General features: G+C 43.7%; 1 protein-coding gene across 4 annotated transcripts in view; it reads left to right on the forward strand.

Annotated features, from left to right (window-relative positions):
• The window catches only part of LOC122551019 (V-type proton ATPase 116 kDa subunit a2-like), a 93,583-nt gene that overhangs the window by 41,836 nt on the left and 33,874 nt on the right, over window positions 1–17,873 (forward strand). For all 4 annotated transcript variants that reach the window (XR_006311990.1, XM_043692665.1, XM_043692666.1 and 1 more), the window contains exons 8-14: window positions 689–782; window positions 4,870–5,082; window positions 6,348–6,498; window positions 9,781–9,920; window positions 10,282–10,439; window positions 12,654–12,744; window positions 17,264–17,382. Coding sequence is in view for 3 of the 4 variants with exons in the window: in XM_043692665.1 (XP_043548600.1) it covers window positions 689–782; window positions 4,870–5,082; window positions 6,348–6,498; window positions 9,781–9,920; window positions 10,282–10,439; window positions 12,654–12,744; window positions 17,264–17,382 (966 nt within the window). In the remaining variant the exon portion in view is untranslated. The remainder of the gene's footprint in view (window positions 1–688; window positions 783–4,869; window positions 5,083–6,347; window positions 6,499–9,780; window positions 9,921–10,281; window positions 10,440–12,653; window positions 12,745–17,263; window positions 17,383–17,873) is intronic.

The raw sequence follows: 17,873 nt of genomic DNA on the forward strand, positions 1-17,873 counted from the left end.
AAGATAATATATGGCTTGGAGAGGGTGGACGCTAGGAAATTGTTTCCGTTAGGCGAGGAGACTAGGACCCGTGGACACAGCCTTAGAATTTGAGGGGGTAAATTCAGAACAGAAATGTGGAGACATTTCTTCAGCCAGAGAGTGGTGGGCCTGTGGAATTCATTGCCACAGAGTGCAGTGGAGGCTGGGACGCTAAATGTCTTCAAGGCAGAAATTGATAAATTCTTGATGTCACAAGGAATTAAGGGCTACGGAGAGAATGCGGGTAAGTGGATTTGAAATGCCCATCAGCCACGATTGAATGGTGGAGTGGACTCGATGGGCCGAATGGTCTTACTTCCGCTCCTATGTCTTATGGTCTTAATATCCAGACAGGGTTTTCCCTGAAGGACAGTCTTCTGACCTCGGGCAAGTGGAGCACTGTCTCCACTGTGATGAGGTTAACTCTCCCTCCTGATGGAGCCATCAAGGGAAAGCCTCAACCCCTCTCTTGTGGTCAGTTATGTTGCAGCATTGCTCAAAGATTGGGATTCAAGCTGTTTGAGTGCTCACTGCTGAAGAACTTGTCTGTGATGTAAGTGCAAACATAAAGAATTGAGCTTGCATCTATTTTATGTAATGGTTAGATGATACCTGTGTATATAAATATTGGCATTATCCTATTGTAATTGCAATCTATTACTTGCAGTTATCACTGCCATGTCTATCCTTACCCAAGTACAAATCAGGAGAGGAACGACATTGTTGCAGGACTCAACACTCGAATTCAGGATCTCCATACAGTACGTTGTTCTACATCACCTCCGGGTTTGGGCTGGAATTTCAGTTTGCTCTTTATTGATGCTGCAAACTCTGCAAATTTCAAGTGATCTTCTTGTACGTTAGAAACGGCTAGGGTTTGAGGAATTATAATGGTCACTTTGCAAGTTAAAAGAATACTGATGGAGGGAATGAATGACTTGATGCTTTGTTTTTGTAGGAAGTAGTTGAAGGAGAGTGATTAACTAAGACTGGGAGACTTCCCAACTTCACTTCAAATTATTATGATGGGATGTGATCCAGTCAGAGGGACCTTTGGTTTAATGTCTCATCTGAAAGACGACAATCCTATATCACAACACTCATTAGCACTGACACTGTGATAATGCAGTGTTCTCTCCATACCCACCTGGGGATACTAGCCTCAAGTATGTGATGTGAGTCTGTAATTAGAATTGAACCAATGACTGTGCACAATTTTGGCCTCCTTGCTTAACTAGAGTCATAGAGATGTACAGCATGGAAACAGACCCTTCGGTCCAACTCTTCCATGCAGACCAGGTATCCCAATCCAATCTAGTCCCACCTCCAGCACCTGGCCCATATCCCTCCAAACCCTTCCTATTCATATACCCATCCAGATGCCTTTTAAACGTTGCAATCTTACTAGCCTCCACCACATCCTCTGGCAGCTCATTCCATACACGTACCACCCTCTGCGTGAAAGCATTGCCCCTTAGGTCTCTTTTATATCTTCCCCCTTTCACCCTAAACCTATGCCCTCTATTTCTGGACTCCCCTACCCCAGGGACGAGACTTTGTCTATTTATTGTATCCATGTCCCCTCGTGATTTTATAAACCTCTGTAAGGTCACCCTTCAGCCTCCGATGCTCCAGGGAAAACAGCCCCAGCCTGTTCAGCCTCTCCCCATAATTCAAATCTTCCAACCCTGGCAACATCCTTGTAAATCCTTTCTGAACCCTTTCAAATTTCACAACATCCTTGCGATAGGAAGGAGACCAGAATTGCACACAATATTCCAACAGTGGCCTAACCAATATCGTGTTCAGCCACAACATGACCTCCCAACTCCAGTACTCAACACTCTGACTAATAAAGGAAAGCATACCAAACGCCGCCTTCACTATTCTATCTACCTGCGACTCCACTTTCAAGGAGCTGTGAACCTCATTCCAAGGTCTCTTTGTTCAGCAACACTCCCTAGGACCTTACCATTAACTGTACAAGTCCTGCTAAGATTTGCTTTCTCAAAAAATGCAGCACCTCTCATTTATCTAAATTAAACTCCATCTGCCACTTCTCAGCTCATTGGCCCATCTGATCAAGACCCCATTGTAATCGAAGATAACCTTCTTTGCTGTCCACTACCCTTCCAAGTTTGGTGTCATTTGCAAACTTACTGACTAGACCTCTTATGCTCACATCCAAATCATTTATATAAATGATGAAAAGTAGTGGCTCCACCACCGAACCTTGTGACACTCCACTGGTCACTCCATCACCACCCTCTGTCTTCTACCTTTGAGCCAGTTCTGTATCCAAATGGTTAGTTCTCCCTGTATTCCATATGATCTAACCTTGCTAACCAGTCTCACATGGGGAACCCTTGTCGAACGCCTTACTGAAGTCCATATAGATCACATATACCACTCTGCCCTCATCAATCCCCTGTGTTACTTCATCAAAAAACTCAATCAAGGGTGTGAGACATGATTTCCCACGCACAAAGCCATGTTGACTATCCCTAATCAGTCCTTGCCTTTCCAAATACATGCATATCCTGTCCCTCGGGATTCCCTCCAACAACTTGCCCACCACTGAGGTCAGGCTCATTGGTCTATAGTTCTCTGGCTTTCCCTTACCACCTTTCTTAAACAGTGGCACCACGTTTGCCAACCTCCAGTCTTCCGGCACCTCACCTGTGACTATTGATGATATAAATATCTCAGGAAGAGGCCCAGCAATCACTTCCCTAGCTTCCCACAGAGTTCTCGGGTCCACCTGATCAGGTCCTGGGGATTTATCCACTTTTATGCGTTTCAAGACATCCATCATTTCCTCTTCTGTAAAATGGACACTTTTCAAAATGTCACTGTCTATTTCCCTACATTCTACATCTTCCATGTCCTTTTCCACAGTAAACACTGATGCAAAATACTCGTTTAGTATCTCCCCCATCTCCTGCGGCTCCCCACAAAGGCCGCCTTGCTGATCTTTGAGGGGCCCTATTCTCTCCCTGGTTACCTTTTTGTCCTTAATATATTTGTAATTTAAGGATTGTCCTTAACCAAAGCTATCTCATGTCCCCTTTTTGCCCTCCTGATTTCCCCCTTAAGTATACTCCTACTACCTTTATACTCGTCTAAGGATTTATTTGATCTATCCTGTCTATACCTGACATATGCTTCCTTCTTTTTAACCAAACCCTCAATCTCTTTAGTTATGCAGCATTCCCTATACTTTCCTTTCACCCTAACAGGAATACACTGTCTCTGGACTCTCATCTCATTTTTCAAGGCATCCCATTTTCCAGCTGTCCCTTTACCTGTGAACATCTACCCCCACTCAGTTTCTGAAAGTTCTTTACCAATACCGCCAAAATTAGCCTTCCTGTAATTTAGAACTTCAACTTTTAGATCTGGTCTATCCTTTTCCATCAACGAATAGAATTATGGTCGCTGGCCCCAAAGTGCTCCCCCACTGACACCTCAGTCACCTGCCCTGCCTTATTTCCCAAGAGTAGGTCAAGTTTTGCACCTTCTCTAGTAGGTACATCCACATACTGAATCAGAAAATTTTCTTGTACACAATTAACACATTCCTCTCCATCTACACCTTTAACACTATGGCAATCCCAGCCTGTTTGGAAAGTTAAAATCCCCTACCATAACCACCCTATTATTATTACAGATAACTGAGATCTTCTTACAAATCTGTTTCTCAATTTCCCTCTGACTATTAGTGGTCTATAATACAATCCCAATAAGGTGATCATCCCTTTCTTATTTCTCAGTTCCACCCAAATAACCTCCCTTGATGTATATCCGGCGTTATCCTCCCTTAGTACAGCTGTCAAAGACGCCACTCCTCGTCCTCTCTTGCCTCCCTTTCTGTCCTCCCTGTAGCATTTATATTCTGGACATTAAGCTGCCAGTCCTGTCCATCCCTGAGCCACTTTTTTTGTAATTGCTATGATATCCCAATCCCATGTTCCTAACCATGCCCTGAGTTCACCTGCCTTCCCTGTTGAGTCTCTTGCATTAGAATAAAAGCAGTTTAATTTATTTGACCTACCTTGTTCTCTGCTTTGTCCCTGACTGTTTGATTTGCTTCTTTTCTCAACTGTCCCAGTCTCAGATTGATCTCTTTCCTCACTATCTCCCTGGGTCCCAGCCATGCCCCTCCCCCAACTTAATAGTTTAAATCCTCCTGAGCAGCTCTAGCAAATATCCCTGCCAGTATATTAGTCCCTTCCAATTTAGGTGCAATCCGTCCTTCTTGTATAGGTCACTTCTACCCCAAAAGAGATTTCAATGATCCAAAAATATGAATCTTTCTCCCATACACCAGGTCCTCAGCCATGCACTCATCTACTCTGTCCTCCTAACTAAGGGGAAATATATTTGCTTTGGTTGTTGAATTCTGTAGCCCATGTGATGCTCAGTTGATAATGTCAGAGAATGAAATATATTTGAATGCCAAGGGAATTGGAGGAGCTTGTGATTGGATGGGAACCTGTACCTGAGGTCGATGATCAGCCTCAACCTTGTTGAATGATGGACCAGTCTTGATGGTCTGAATGGTCTCTTCATGCTTCGGTTCCTTATGTCTTTCTGACATGGAGATAAGTATGAAGCTCTACTGAAAACCCCAGATCATTAATTTAAGAGTCTGTGAACAGAAGTAGGCCATTCAGCCCCCTGAGCCTGTACCGTCTTTCAATGAGATCTGTGGCTTAAGTCTATGTACCTGCCTTTGTTCCATGTTTCTGAATAGGATCTATTATCTAATATAGTTGTGAATTATTTACATGGGTTGGGGGTTGAAATTCAGAAATGTTTCTTTTTGAAACCCCCTCGTTTCCTCAGGTACTATATAGAACTGAGGAATATCTTCAGCAAGTTCTATGCAAGGCATCAGAATCTATCCACACGTGGCTTGTTCAAGTGAAGAAGATGAAGGCTATTTACCATATCCTGAACCTCTGCAGTTTTGATGTCACCAATAAATGTCTGATTGCTGAGGTCTGGTGTCCGTTGGCTGATCTGGCCAAAGTTCGCCAAGCGTTGGAAGAAGGATCTGTGAGTGTTCCTTAATATCTTGTTAAATCTTTCCGCAGTGGCTGAAGATGTCCACAGTTTCTTGAATCATTACGGTGTGTTTGCTTTCAATTTGCTCAGCTGTCCTTTGTCAAGTTTTTTCCAATGCAGTCTGCTTCCCACCTCTTCACTGAACCTGACGGCTGAAGTTGAAAATGACCAGTTTGAATTTTTTGCAATTTCCACATCAGCTATCATTGTATCAATGTTTATTTGAAGACAGATTTAAGAGAATCATTTGTTTTCACTCTGCTTTATGTCCTGAAGCCAGCTAACAATCCATTCTGTTGAAATGTTTCAATGGCAGATCAGTCAGTATGAATTTCATTCATGCTTGGGCGAGAAATTACTGGGCAGGGAAAAATGAAGTAATTACATGTGAAATATTGGTGTATACTAAAATAAAAAAAAATAGAGCTATTTTCTTTAATAATAGTGAATTAATTTATCAATGGTTTTAGTTAATTTGCACTAAACAGGTTATCATTGGTGACGTTAAACTTAACCTCAAAATCCTGAGACCCAGAGGATTGTGGGTTCTACATTGGTGAACATATTTAACATTGTAATCAAAAGATTTTTGATCTGTCAGGGCAAGAAAGCGGAGTTTGTACTCCAGATCAGTCATGAGATTGAAAGGCAGAGTAGGCTTGTTGGGCCGAATGGTCTCTCCTGCTTCTACTACATGTTGTCCTGTGTTTTGGTAGGCCACACATTATGGATCTTCAGGAAGAATCCTGCAATTTACTGCTGGGAAGTTGACAATGAATACTAGAATATAGTTGTACTCAGCACATGGATTTCCAGATCTTTGAGTTTTTAATTAGGAATCAGAGCTCCACAGATGCCCAAATGGTTACAATAGAGCTCCCTGGGGAATGAGACTGACCATGACCAGTGTGAATATTCTTAAGGACAGAGCGTTTATTTGAACTCCCGATAGTGACATTGGGTACAATTCCAGAGATTGTATCTTCAGGTGGCTATTGTTACCCATCGGTCTGGATACTCAGGAGAGGCAGAATATTCAAACTCTGGGGATGATGTATCCTCTGAAATTCCATCTCTGTGCTTCCTTTATTCTGTCTCTGTGCAATTATTAATGTGTTGTCTTTTGCTTGCAACCCACACTCACTCTTAATTTGTTCCCAGCTCCCATTTTAACTTCCTTTTTAGTTGTGGTTCTGTTCTTGCGTATTTTCAATAATTAATAGTGAAGGCTATGAACATTTTTGTCTTTATTTCAGAGGAAGAGTAGTGCCACAGTTCCATCATTTGTGAACCGAATACCAACAACAGACACTCCCCCATCTCTCCTCCGAACAAATAAATTCACTTCTGGGTTTCAAAATATTGTGGATGCTTATGGAGTTGGAAGCTACCGGGAAGTTAACCCAGGTACATGAAGCTTGGAGTATTGTAAGCTGTTCTGGTCTCCATATGGAGAAAGTGAGGACTGCAGATGCTGGAGATCAGAGTTGAGTGTGTGTTGCTGGAAAAGCACAGCAGGTCAGGCAGCATCTGAAAAGCAGGAGAATCGATGTTTAGGACATAAGCACATCATTAGGAATGAGGCTTGTGGGCCAAGGGGCTGAGAGCTACATGGTTGGGGGGAGGGTGGAGCTGGGAAAAGGTAGCCAGGAATGCGCTAGGTAGATGAAGGTGGGGGAGAAGGTGATAGGTCGGAGAGGAGAGTGGAGCAGATAGATGGGAAGGACGATGGGCAGGTCAAGAGGACGGTGCCAAGTTGGAGGCTTGGGACTGGGATAGGTGCCGGGAGGGGAAATGAGGAAACTGGTGAAATCCACATTAATTCCGTGTGGTTGCAGAGTCCTAAGGCAGAAAATGAGGCATTCTTGCTCCATGCATCGAGTGGTTAGGTTTTGGCGATGGAGGAGGTCCAGCACCTGCATTTCCTTGGTGGACTTGGAGGGGGAATTAGTGTTCAGCCATGGGGTGGTGGGGTTGGTTGATGCAGGTGTCAAAGAGATATTCTCTGAAACAATCTGCAAGTTGGTGTCCTGCCTCCCTGATGTAGAGGAGACCACATCGGGTGCAACGGATAAAGTAGATGACATTTGTGGAAGTACAGGTAACTTTTTCTGTCGGGTGTGGAAGGATCCTTTGGGGCCTTGGACAGAGTTGAGGGGTGAGGTATGGGCATAGATTTTGCATTTCCTGCAGTGGCAGGGGAGGCTGCCGGAGGTGGGGTGTGGTTTGGCAGGAGGTGTGGATCAGACAAGGGAGTTGCGGAGGGAATGGTCTCTCCAAAATGCCGATAGAGCTAGGGAGGGAAATATCTTCCTAGTGGTGGGGTCTGTTTGACAGGACGTGGAGGAGGATGATGCAAGTGGAGGAGGAGGTTGGTGGGGTGGAAGGTGAGGACCGGGCGGTTCTGTCCTTGTAACGTTGGGAGGGGTGGGATTCAAGGGCGGAGAAGCACGAAGTGGAGGAAATGCACTGGAGGGCATCGTTGACCACGGGGGAGGGGAAATTGTGGTGTTTGAAGAAGGACCCCATCTGGGATTTTCTAATAGTGGAATTCGTTATTCTGTGAACAGATGCAGTGGAGGAATTGGGAACAAGGGATGGCACATTTATAGGAGGCAGGGTGGGAGGAAGTGTAGTCCAGGTAGCTGTGGGAGTCTGTGGGCTTGCGGTAGATGTCTGTGGTAAGTTGGTCCGTGGAGATGGAGATGGGGAGGTCCAGGAAGGCGAGGGAGGTGTATGAGAGAGTCCAGGTGAATTTAAGGTCAGGGTGAAAGATGTTAGTGATGTTGATTAACTGTTCAGCCTCCTCATGGGAGCACGAGGTGGCGCCAATGCAGTCATTGATGTAACTGAGGAAAAGGTGGGGTATGGTGCCGGTGCAGTTGTGGAAGATGGACTGTTCTATGTACCCAACAAAGGGGCAGACATAGCTGGGGCCGATGCAGGTGCCCACTCCACCCAACGCAACAAGGACTGAACCACTTCTGTGGTCCTCATCTTCCACCCCACCAACCTCCATATATATTGTATCATCCTCCGCCACTTCCGCCAGCTACAAACAGACCTCACTACTAGGAAGATATTTCCCTTCCCACCCCGATCAGCATTTTGAAGAGACCGGTCCCTCTGTGAATCCCATGTCCAATACACGCCTCCCACCAGCCCACACCCCACTCCCAGCACCTTCCCCTGTCACCGCTGGAAGTACAAAACCTGTGCGTTCACCTCCCCCCTCACCTCCGCTAAGGGCCCAAAGGATCCTTCCATGTCAAACAGAAAGTTACCTGTACCTCCACAAATGACATCTACTGTATCCGTTGTATCCGATGTGGTCTCCTCTTCGTCAGGGGATAGGTCGCCAACTTGCGGATCGTTTCAGAGAACATCTCTAGGACACCTGCACAAACCAACTGCACTGTCCAGTGGCTGAACACTTCAACCCACCCTCACTTCACCAAGAATATGCAGGTCTTGGGCCTCCTCCGTTGTCAAATCCTAACCACCTGATGCCTGGAGGAAGACCGCCTCATCTCCCGCCTTCGGACTCTGCAACCACACGGGATTTATGTGGATTTCACCAGTTTCCTCATTTGCCCTACCTCCACCTTATCCCAGTCCCAAGCCTCCAACTTGGCACCGTCCTCTTAACCTGTCCATCGTCCTTCCCATCTATCTGCTCCACCCTCCTCTCCGATCTATCATCTTCTCCCTCGCCTTCATCTACCTAGTGCATTCTCAACTAACTTCCACCCAGCCCCAACCCCCTCTCCCATTTATCTCTCAGCCCACTGACCAACAAGTCTCATTCGTGATGAAGGGCTTATGCCTGAAACATCGATTCTCCTACTCCTCAGGTGCTGCCTTACCTGCTGTGCTTTTCCAGCAACACATTCTCGACTCTGGTCTCCATATGACAAATTGGAAAACTGGGGAACAACATGTAGAAGAATGACACCAGGACTTCGAGGTCAGATCTGTCAGGAAAGACTGAAGAGGCGCTTCCTCCTGGAGAGGGAAGGTTGAGTGACCAGGCAGCAGACATTAAGATTATGAAAATGTTGGATAGGGTGGGTGTAGAGAAGCCGTTTCCATTTGTGCAGATTCCAGAACTATGGGCTGTAGGTGTAATAAACCCAGTCAGAAGGTCCTTGTATATTACAATCTGCCTGTAGTGGTCACAAAACAAATTTTTTCACAGTACTTTGGTACATGTGACAACAATAAATCAAATCAGAGGACTGAGAATGTGGAGCTTATTTCTGAGTGATTGAGGCAAATGGCATGGGCCCTTCTCAGGAGAACCAAACTTAAACCCACAATGGAAAAAGGAATTGAAGGAAGTACTGATTGGGATAATTGGTAGTTTCTGTGCTGTAAATACTCACTGCTCTGTATTGTGGTATAAATGAACAAAGGAAATTACTGCACAGGAACAGGCCCTCCAAGCCTGCACCGATCCAAATCCTCTATCTAAATCTGTCGCCTATTTTCCCTCAGGATGTGTATCCTTTTGTTCTCTGCCCATTCATGTATCTGTATATGTATATGGATATACCTGGATTGGTGTGTGGCAATTTATCTTCATATCCTATGCTTATTTCTTAATATTTGGTATGAAATTGTTTACTTGATTTAATTGCAAACAATTGGTCCAGATACAATAGCATTTTCTGTTTTGCTTTCCAATAGGTCCTTACACCATTGTCACTTTCCCTTTCCTCTTTGCTGTAATGTTTGGAGACTTTGGACACGGTCTGATCATGTCTGTGTTTGCTTTATGGATGGTGCTTTCCGAAAACAACCCAAAATTAAAACGAACAAGAAATGAGGTGAGTCTGAGGGCTGTGGGTGAATGCCCCATAAGTTTGGAGAGGGAGGATGGTGGTGGGAGGGGTGAGTGAGAGAGTGTGGTACAGACACAATGGGCCAAATGGAATTTGACAATTCTGAGATTCTGTGTCTAACATTAAATGTGATTTCACAATTGGGCAGCATAATGAGTATGCAAAGTAATTTGTTCTTACCAATTTCGAATGGCAGTTGTGTGTACTGGAAGCTGCACACATTAAAACAGAGGGCTCTGGTATTTACATTGTCCTGATTATTGTAGGTGAGAAGCTTTGACAAAATGTGTCTTTTTTTTTTTTTAGCAACAATTAATCATCAATGCCTTGTTTTGCTTGCTAACAGATCTGGAACACCTTCTTTGATGGGCGCTATATCATCCTGATGATGGGAATATTTTCCTTGTATACTGGTCTTATCTACAATGACTGCTTTTCAAAGTCTTTGAATATATTTGGGTCTGGATGGAGTGTCAAAAGTATGTATAACAACAACATCTGGAAGTAAGTACCTGGGTCCACTACCATATAATTGTGATCAATTGAGTATGTTTTCTGACATAGGGGTTGAAGGGTGCTGGGATATTGATCCGAAACCATCCTTTAGAACATAGAACAATACAGTGCAGAACAGGCCCTTCGGCCCTCGATGTTGCGCCGACCTGTGGACTTTTCTCAGCTCATCCCCTACACTATCCCAAAATCATCCATGAGCTTATCTAAGGACACTTTAAATTTCCCTAATGTGGCTGAGTTGACTACCTTAGCAGGTAGGGCATTCCACACCCTTACCACGCTCTGTGTAAAGAACTTGCCTCTGACATCTGTCTTAAATCTATCACCCCTCAATTTGTAGTTATGCCCTCTCGTACAAGCTGATGTCATCATCCTAGGAAAAGGTCTTTCACTGTCTACCCTATCTAATCCTCTGATCATCTTGTATGTCTCTATCAAATCCCCTCTTAGCTGCGTTCTTTCCAATACGAACAGACCCAAGTCCCTCAGCCTTTACTCATAAGACCTTCCCTCCAGACCAGGCAACATCCTGGTAAATCTCCTCTGCACCTTTTCCAATGCTTCCACATCCTTCTGGGGGGACCAGAACTGTACACAATATTCCAAGTGTGGCCGCACCAGCATTTTGTATAGTTGCAGCATGATATTGTGGTTCCGGAACTCAATCTCTCTACCAATGAAACCTAACACACCATATGCCGCCTTAACAGCACTATCCACCTGGGTGGCAACTTTCAGGGATATATGCACATGGACTCCAAGATCCCTCTGCACATCCACACTACCAAGAATCTTTCCATTGACCAAGTACTCTGCCATCCTGTTATTCTTCCCAAAGTGCATCAGCTCACATTTAGCTGCATTGAACTCCATTTGCCACCTCTCAGCCCAATTCTGCAGGTTATCCAAGTCCCCCTGCAACCTGTAACATTCTTCCAAACTGTCCGCTACTCCACCGACTTTGGTGTCGTCTGCAAATTTACTAATCCATCCACCTATGCCTGTGTCTAAGACAAAGAGCAGTGGTCCCAAAACATATCCTTGTGGAATACCACTAGTTCACGTACATGTGCAGTTATTCATTGAACAATGAATGATCCGTACACACTAGCTGTCTGCTGGGTTTCATCTTTCACATCTTACCTTTCTTGCAGGTGCAATTAAAATTAGAAAGAAATAGATTCATGTGATAATTATTTAGCCCTGTAGCTTTCCCCCCTCCATTCAATGATTGAGGTTGATCATCGACCTTACCTCCCCTTCCTCGTCAGCTCCCTGTCTCCCTTAATTCCTTTGCATGCCAAAGATCTGTCTATTTCAGCTTTAAATATTTCAATGACTGAGACTCCACAACACTCTCAGGTGGGCAATTCTAAAGATTCACAGTCCTTTTGAGTAAAGAAATGTCCCCTCATTTGAGCCCTTATTCTGAGACTGTGCCCCTCTTTTCTACATTATTCAACCAGAGGCAATATCTTCTATCCTGTAAAACTCTTTCAAAATCTTTGGAGGTTTCAATGAGACCACCTCATTTTTTGAATGGCAAATAATATAATTTCAATGTACTCAGTTTCACATCCTTGCCCCGGGATGTGAAAACTGCCCAATCTAATGAAACCATGATGTGGAGGTGCCAGTTTGGATTGTTGTGGACAAAGTTAAAAATCTCACAACACCAGGTTATAGTCCAACAGGTTTATTTAGAAGTACAGCTTTCAGAGCTAGCGGCACTCTGAAAGCTTCTATTGTTGGACTATAGCCTGGTGTTGTGTGATTTTTAACTCTGTGTATTGAATCAGTTGTGTGTGTGGGAGCATGCATCTAGGTGGGTGGGGTTACTTGTCAAAAGGGTGAGGGGTTGCAGACGGGTGTGGCAGACTGAGATGTTGGGCCTGTTATCAAGCAGAATTTGATTTGTTGCTTATCTCAATGTAAGTTGCAGATCTAACAATCAAATCTTTTATCAGGCAGTATGTAAATAAGTAACTGGTTTCAATAAATGCATATTGGTTTTATATGGACAGTCCTGTCATAAAATCAATCAAATTATACTCTAAATCGAACAGTCCACAATTTAACCATGATTTAAAAGCTAATTTGCCTTGTTAAAAGAGGATGATAAAATATAAAGGATTAAGTGTGAAATTGAGACTGGATTAAAGTCATTTGAGTTCTAGATTTGATGAATATGTTTTCTTTTAGGGATGATGATCTTCGCTATAATCAGTATCTAACCCTGGATCCCAATGTCACTGGTGTTTTCAAAGGGCCCTATCCATTTGGTATTGACCCGGTGAGTGTTTCATGTTTTAAATTATGTTGAGATTCATTGAACAGACTTGGAGAAGTAATGAAAAAATGATCTGTGTCATTCTCAGTCAGATTCCAGATTGTCTGATTTCAGAACAGGGTCAATTTAACTTGTCTGAAGTATTGTTTTTAAGTGAGTATCATGCAGACTTGAAAGCTGGGGTTGTACTCCTTGGAGCAGAGGAGGTTTGACTTGAGATATTTAAATGCAGAGGTTAAAGGGTGAATATTCAAGAGGCCACAGAATTTAGCAGATTAGCAAATGAACTGTAAGTGATATGAGAAAAAGGTTTCTTTAAGCAATGACTGGTTATTATTTAGAATGCACTATGTCTGAGTGTAGTGAGTATAGATTAAGAATAGTTTTAAAATGACACTGATAAATACTTGAGAAAGAAATGCAGAGATTAGACCATAAGAACTAGGACAGGAGTAGGCCATTCGATAACTAGAGCCTGCTCCACCATTCAGTAGGATCATAGCTCAGGGAGTGCTGCACTGTTGGAGGGTCAGTTGGCTATTTTTATTTTTATAAACTTTCAATTTATTAATTAATCTTTAAATCACATAGGATCCACATTGAGTTGATATGTTGGATACAAAATTGACTTGGTTAGAAGACAGTGGTTGTAAAGGGGTCTGTGGTCCAGTGGTGCTCCACAAGGATCAGTGCTGGGACCTTTAAATGTTTGTAATATATATTAAATGATTTGGATGAAAGTGTAGGTGGTCTGATTTAATATATTTGTAGATGGCACGAAAATATGAGGAGTTGTGAATGGTGAGGAAGGTTGTTAAAGGATACAGCAGGATATAGATCAGTTGGAAGGTTGAACAGAAAAATGACAGATGGAGTTTAATCCAGACGAGTGGGAGGTCAAATGCAAGAAGAAAATATATAGTAAATAGCAGGACCCTTAAGGGCATTGGCATACAGAGAGATCTTGGGGTTCAGGTGCATAGCATATGGCATGCTTGCCTTCTGGATTGGGGCATTGAGTGTAAAGGTTCTAATGTCATGTCGTTGTATAAAACTTTAGTTAGGCCACAAACAAAAACAAAAGTTTGGAATAGCTCAGCAGGTCTGACATCTGTGGAGAAAAAATAGTTAATGTTTTGGTTCTGAGGAAGGGTCACTTGACCTGAAACATTATCTCTGATCTCCCTCCACAGATCCTGACTGTCCTGCTGACCTTTTCCAGCGATTTCTGCTTTTTGTTTCTGATTTACAACATCTACAGTCATTTTGGTGTTTATTTAGTTGAGTCACATTTGGAGTATTATATGCAGTTCAGGTTGCCACACTATAGGAAAGGTGTGCAAGCTTTGAACAGGTTGAAAAATAAGTTTACCAGAATGTTGCCTGAATTGGAGTATTAGCTATAAGGAGAGTTTGGACAAACTTGGATTGTTTTTGCTGGAGTGTTGGAGGCTGAGGAATGACCTGATAGAAGTATATAAAATTGAGAAGTGTGGACAACGGGGATAGTCAAAGTCTTTTTCTTTGGGTGGAAATAGAACATAGAACGTTTCAGCGCAGTATAGGCCCTTCAGCCCTCGATGCTGTGCCGACCTGTGAAAATAATCTGCCCATTTTAACCTACACAGTTCCATTATTATCCATATGTCCAATGCCCATTTAAATGCCCTTAACGTTGGTGAGTCTACTACTGTTGCAGGCAGGCTGCCCATACTACTCTGAATGAAGAAACTATCCCTAATATCTGTCCTAAACCCCTCACCTCTCAATTTAAAGCCATGTCCCCTCATGTTAGCCTTCACCATCCAAGAAAAAAGGCTCTCCGTGTCCTCTGATTATCTTTTACATTTTGATTAAGTCACCTCTCAAACACCTTCTCTCCAATGAAAACAGCCTCAGTTTCCTCAGCCTTTCCTCATAAGACCTTCCTTCCATACCAGACAACATCCTAGTAAATGTTCTCTGAACTCTTTCCACAGCTTCCATATCCTTCCTATAATGCAGTAACCAGAACTGCACGCGATACTCCAGGTGCGGCCTTACCAGTGGCTTATACAGCTGAAGCATGACTTCGTGGCTCCGAAACTCAATCCCCCTATACACCATATGCCTCCTTAAATATCCTATAAACCTAGCTGGCAACGTTTGAGGATTTATGCAACAGGACTCCGAGATCTCTCTGTTCATCTACACTGCCAAGAATTTTACCATTGGCCCAGTTCTCTGCATTCCTATTAGATTAGATTAGATTAGATTAGATTAGATTACTTAGTGTGGAAACAGGCCCTTCGGCCCAACAAGTCCACACCGCCCCGCCGAAGCGCAACCCACCCATACCCCTACATGTACCCCTTACCTAATACTACGGGCAATTTAGCATGGCCAATTCACCTGACCTGCACATCTTTGGACTGTGGGAGGAAACCAGAGCACCCGGAGGAAATCCACGCAGACACGGGGAGAACGTGCAAACTCCACACAGTCAGTCGCCTGAGGCGGGAATTGAACCCGGGTCTCTGGTGCTGTGAGGCAGCAGTGCTAACCACTGTGCTACCGTGCCACCTCTATTACTTCCTCTAAAATGAACTACCTCACACTTTGCCGCATTAAACTCTATCTGCCACTTCTCAGCCCAGGTCTGCATCTTATCTATGTCCCCCTTTAACCCACAACATCTTTTGGGACTATCCACAGCTCTGCTCGGCACTATCCACAGCTCTGCCTACCTTAGCGTAATTTGCAAATTTACTAACCCATCCTTCTACGTCTCCACCCAGATCATTAATAAAAATAAGATTCTGCAGTGGACACAAAACAGATCCTTGTAGGCTTTGGGTTTTCCTTGATTCTATCCACCAACAAATTCTCATGTCCTCTCCTGGCTCCTCTTAGCCCTCTCTTTAGATCTTTTCTGGGTAACTTATAACTCTCAAGCCCCCTAACTGAGCCTTCATGCCCCATCCTCACATAAGCCGCTTTCTTCCTCTTGAGAAGAGCTTCAACTTATTTAGTAAACCATGGCTCCGTCTCTTGACAACTACCTCCCTGCCTGATAGGTATATACTTATCAAGGATCCGCAGTAACTATTTGTTGAATAAACTCCACATTTCAAATATGTCCATCCCTTGCAGTTTCCTTCCCCATCCTTTGCATCCTAAATCATGCCTAATCGCATCATAATTGCCTTTCTCCCAGTTATACCTCTTTCCCTGCGGAATATACCTATCCCTGCCCATTGCTGTTGTAAACATAACCGAATTATGGTCACTATCACCAAAGTACTCACCTACCTCCAAATCTAATACCTGGCCGGGTTCATTCCCCAGTACCAAATCTAATATGGCATCTCCCCTTGTTGGCCAGTCTACATACTGTGTCAGAAAACCATTCTGCACACATTGAACAAAATCAGATCCATCTAAACTACTTGAACAATAGTATTCTCAGTCAATATTGGGGAAGTTAAAATCTCCCATAATAATACCTTGTTATTCTCGCTCCTACCGAGAATCATCTTTGCTATCCTTTCCTCTACATCTCTGGGACCATTCAGAGGCCTATAGAAAACTCCCAACAGGTGACTTCTCCTTTCCTGTTTCTAACCTCAGCCCATACTACCTGAGTAGATGAGTCCTCAACTGTTATCTCAGCTGCTGTAATACTACCCTTCAGTAACAATACCCTTCAGTACCCTCCCCCTTTTATCATAGTCTCTGTTCTTGCTGAAACATCTAAATCCCAGAATCTGCAACAACCATTCCTGCCCTTCCTCTAGCCATAGCTCTGAAATGGCCACAACATCGAAATCCCAAGTACCAACCCATGCTGCAAGTTCACCCACCTTATTCCGGATGCTGCTGGCATTGAAGTGTACACATTTCAAACCAACCTCCTGATTGCCGGTGCCCTCTTGCAACCTTGTAAACCTATCCCTGAGCTCACTACCCTCAACCTCCTGAATGTCAGATCACTAGGGGGCATAGGTTTAAGGTGAGAGGGGAAAAATTTAAAGGAGATGTATAAGGCAAGTCTTCTTAACACAGAAGGTGATAGTTGCCTGGAGCACACGCTCAGGGGCGGTGGTAGAAGCAGATATGATAGCAACGTTTAAGAGGTACGCAGATGGAAAAATGTACAGGCAGGGACTAGAGGGGTGTGGATCAGGTGGCAGCAAATGGGATTAGTTTAGAATGTCACCATGGTCAGCACAGATACGGTGGGCCGAAGGGCCTATTCTGGTGTTGTGCTGTTTCATGTTCTATATTTGCTGCCCTTTGAAACAGTGCATTCTAGAGTGAAAATACTTTGTCTCCATTCTGATTCTTTTACTGCATGCTTTTTTTTTCATCTTCTGCTCTTGGAAACAGAATAAAAACTCCTCTGCCAAATCTCCCCTTAACCTTCCCTGTTGTAAGGAAAGCATTTCAGCTTCTCGGAGTCTTTCAGCCTCATATTGTAATCTTGGTCCATCAACAGCCTAAAAGCTTGATGTCTATAATTTTTTTTGTTCTGTCTTTGCAGATTTGGAATCTGGCAAGTAATCGTCTCAGTTTTCTGAATTCATTTAAAATGAAAATGTCAGTGATCCTGGGCATTATTCACATGACCTTTGGAGTCATTCTTGGAGTCTTTAATCACTTGTAAGTTCCTCTAGAGCTAACATAACGCACCAAGGAAAATCATGTTTGAATAGCTTAGGATCATAGAATACCGACAGTGTGGAAAGAGGTCATCAGGTACCAGGGGACTGGAGAGTGGCGAATGTTGTGCCCCTGTTCAAAAAAGGGAATAGGGATAACCCCAGGAATTACAGGCCAGTTAGTCTTTCTTCGGTGGTAGGCAAAGTAATGGAAAGGGTACTGAGGGATAGGATTTATGAGTATCTGGAAAGACACTGCTTGATTAGGGACAGCCAGCACGGATTTGTGAAGGGTAGGTCTTGCCTTACAAGTCTTATTGAATTCTTTGAGGGGGTGACCAAGCATGTGGATGAGGGAAGAGCAGTGGATGTAGTGTACATGGATTTTAGTAAGGCATTTGATAAGGTTCCCCATGGTAGGCTTATACGGAAAGTCAGGAGGCATGGGATAGAGGGAAATTTGGCCAATTGGATAGAAAACTGGCGAACCGG

This window comes from Chiloscyllium plagiosum, chromosome 6 (assembly GCF_004010195.1).
Source record: "Chiloscyllium plagiosum isolate BGI_BamShark_2017 chromosome 6, ASM401019v2, whole genome shotgun sequence".
Lineage (NCBI taxonomy): Eukaryota > Metazoa > Chordata > Chondrichthyes > Orectolobiformes > Hemiscylliidae > Chiloscyllium > Chiloscyllium plagiosum.